Below are 2,120 nucleotides of genomic sequence, written 5' to 3'. Positions count from 1 at the left end.
CACAATGACCAATAAGAAATCACCGTCTTTTGAATATTTCTGTATATATGGTGGAAAAAATAGAAGTATATAACAAAAAGTAATAATCCTAATAATCACCAGAAAGAAACGTGTTAGTGCTGTTGTTGTCGTTTAATGACGTAGCATCTAACTTGAAATTTGATTAGATGAAAAGTTAAACCAACAACTAAAGTAAACTACTAAGAAAATTAGTGATAATGACAAATATATATAGTTATTATTATAAAGTTCTTCTATCCCTTCCACTTACGGAGATGTTAATCGTTGATTAATTAAAATATTTACGATGTTATTCCATACAAAATTGTGTTAAATATTGATATAATACTATAACTTATTTTATTCTAAGACGTCTAATATATATAATCATAGAATTCTTAACATGTCCTCTACTAACCAGAGAAAAAAAAGGAATTTTTTTAATATGATTTAATGGTCAAAGAAAAACATTGTATTATTTTATGTTGCGATAGTTGATAAATCTAATATTAAGATTATTATTACGTAACATATTTGAGTAAAAATCCAAAATGTTCTCCAAATAAAATGTTTTATACTATTAATGTATTAAAATTAAATTCAATTTTTAATCTCGTAAAATATTTGACACATAAGTTTTTAGTGAAATTCATAAACTTAAATGACTAAAAGTAATCTCTAATTCCTTCTATCTAGATTCCAAAAGTCAACCCCATTAAAGTAAAGGTGCTCATTATTTATTTATTTTTTGTAATATATTTTGCACTGTTATATTGATTGAGCAATATAAATAACATGCAAAAGCGCGGTGGCTTTCGTCATCAGCTACACCACCAATTACTCATTCTCATCTCTGCATTAAATTTGATTTCTATGTAGACTTGGTAAGAGCCTTAACCTTTGAGATACCAACTTTCTTCATATTTTTTTATCCACGTGTCTTTCACTCAGTCATTATATTTTATTACAACTTAGACTTTCTTTTCATTTTTGCTGCCTCCTTATTACCTTCTATTTTTCTTATTGCTTCCAACTTCCACCGTGTTGCTTCTTTTAATTACAAATCTTCTCATATATAGGTATGTTTGTTCTTCTTCTTCTTCATATAACTTTTTGTTTTTCGAAGATGTTTATCGTGGAAATAGTCTTTGACTTTTAGCTCAGTTGTTCGTGTAAAACTATTTTAAACCATTAGTACATAAAAATTCCGGAATATAAACAGGTATTGATCTATATATATGTGCGTGCGCGCAAGGAAAGCGAGCAGGGTGGAGGTTTGAGTTCATCAGGAAGAATATTTAAGTGGTGATTTTGTTTTAGAGTGTATACTTGGGATGAATCTTTCAAAGTGTGAAGTTGTTCTGTTCTTGTGGTTTTGCTGCTATTTGCTATTGGCTACTGCTCAGAATGGAGTCACTCACCCCAATGAAGGTTTGTTAGAAAAGAGAAGTGATTTATGCTAAAAGATCATATTTTTAGTTTATTTAGATATTGCCAAATCACTCTCTGGATGCGAGTTTTTTAAAACTTGTGTTAACGCGAGATGTTTGTGCATCGAGCGGTCATCTGTATATATTGCTGACTCATTATATATTGTTGATTGGTTCTATGGGTAACTTGATTATGGATACAGTTAAGGCGTTGAGAGCCATAAAGAACAATTTGATTGATGTCAATAGAAATTTGAGTAATTGGAATCAAGGAGATCCATGTATTAATAGATGGACAGGGGTTTTGTGTCACGACAGAAGATTTAACGATGGATATTTTCATGTTCGGGAACTGTAAGATTTAATATCTTTCTTAGTTTGTCACTATTTTATGTCATGGTATTATGTAATATTATGTATATATATAACACCCTTTTATTTATTTATTTATTTATTTTTATAATTTTAGGCAACTATATAGAATGAACTTGTCTGGAAAATTGGCACCGGAGATTGGCAACTTCACTTATCTGGAAATATTGTAAGAATGTAGCTGTTTTTAATGTTTGGAATATAATATTGTTTACATTATTTTTTTCAATAGAACATTATCAACATGTTAGATATATACTAAAATTAGCTATCAAAATTGATTATTAACATAAAATATATGTTAAAATATAAAATATA

The 2,120-nt window shown here is 28.4% G+C and overlaps 1 protein-coding gene across 3 annotated transcripts in view; it reads left to right on the top strand.

The window, feature by feature from the left end:
* The window catches only part of LOC107609887 (probable LRR receptor-like serine/threonine-protein kinase At1g06840), a 9,585-nt gene continuing 8,388 nt past the window's right edge, over positions 924-2,120 (top strand). For 2 of the 3 annotated variants that reach the window (XM_021107447.1, XM_016311942.2), the window contains exons 1-3: positions 1,098-1,431; positions 1,634-1,784; positions 1,900-1,971. In XM_021107447.1, coding sequence (XP_020963106.1) covers positions 1,335-1,431; positions 1,634-1,784; positions 1,900-1,971 — 320 coding nt within the window. In that variant the 5' untranslated portion in view covers positions 1,098-1,334. The other variant, XM_021107446.1, reaches the window with a different exon arrangement.

This window comes from Arachis ipaensis, chromosome B07, assembly GCF_000816755.2.
Source record: "Arachis ipaensis cultivar K30076 chromosome B07, Araip1.1, whole genome shotgun sequence".
NCBI lineage: Eukaryota > Viridiplantae > Streptophyta > Magnoliopsida > Fabales > Fabaceae > Arachis > Arachis ipaensis.
Note: the sequence above shows the minus strand (reverse complement) of the source record. Positions and strands in the feature narration are given on the sequence as shown.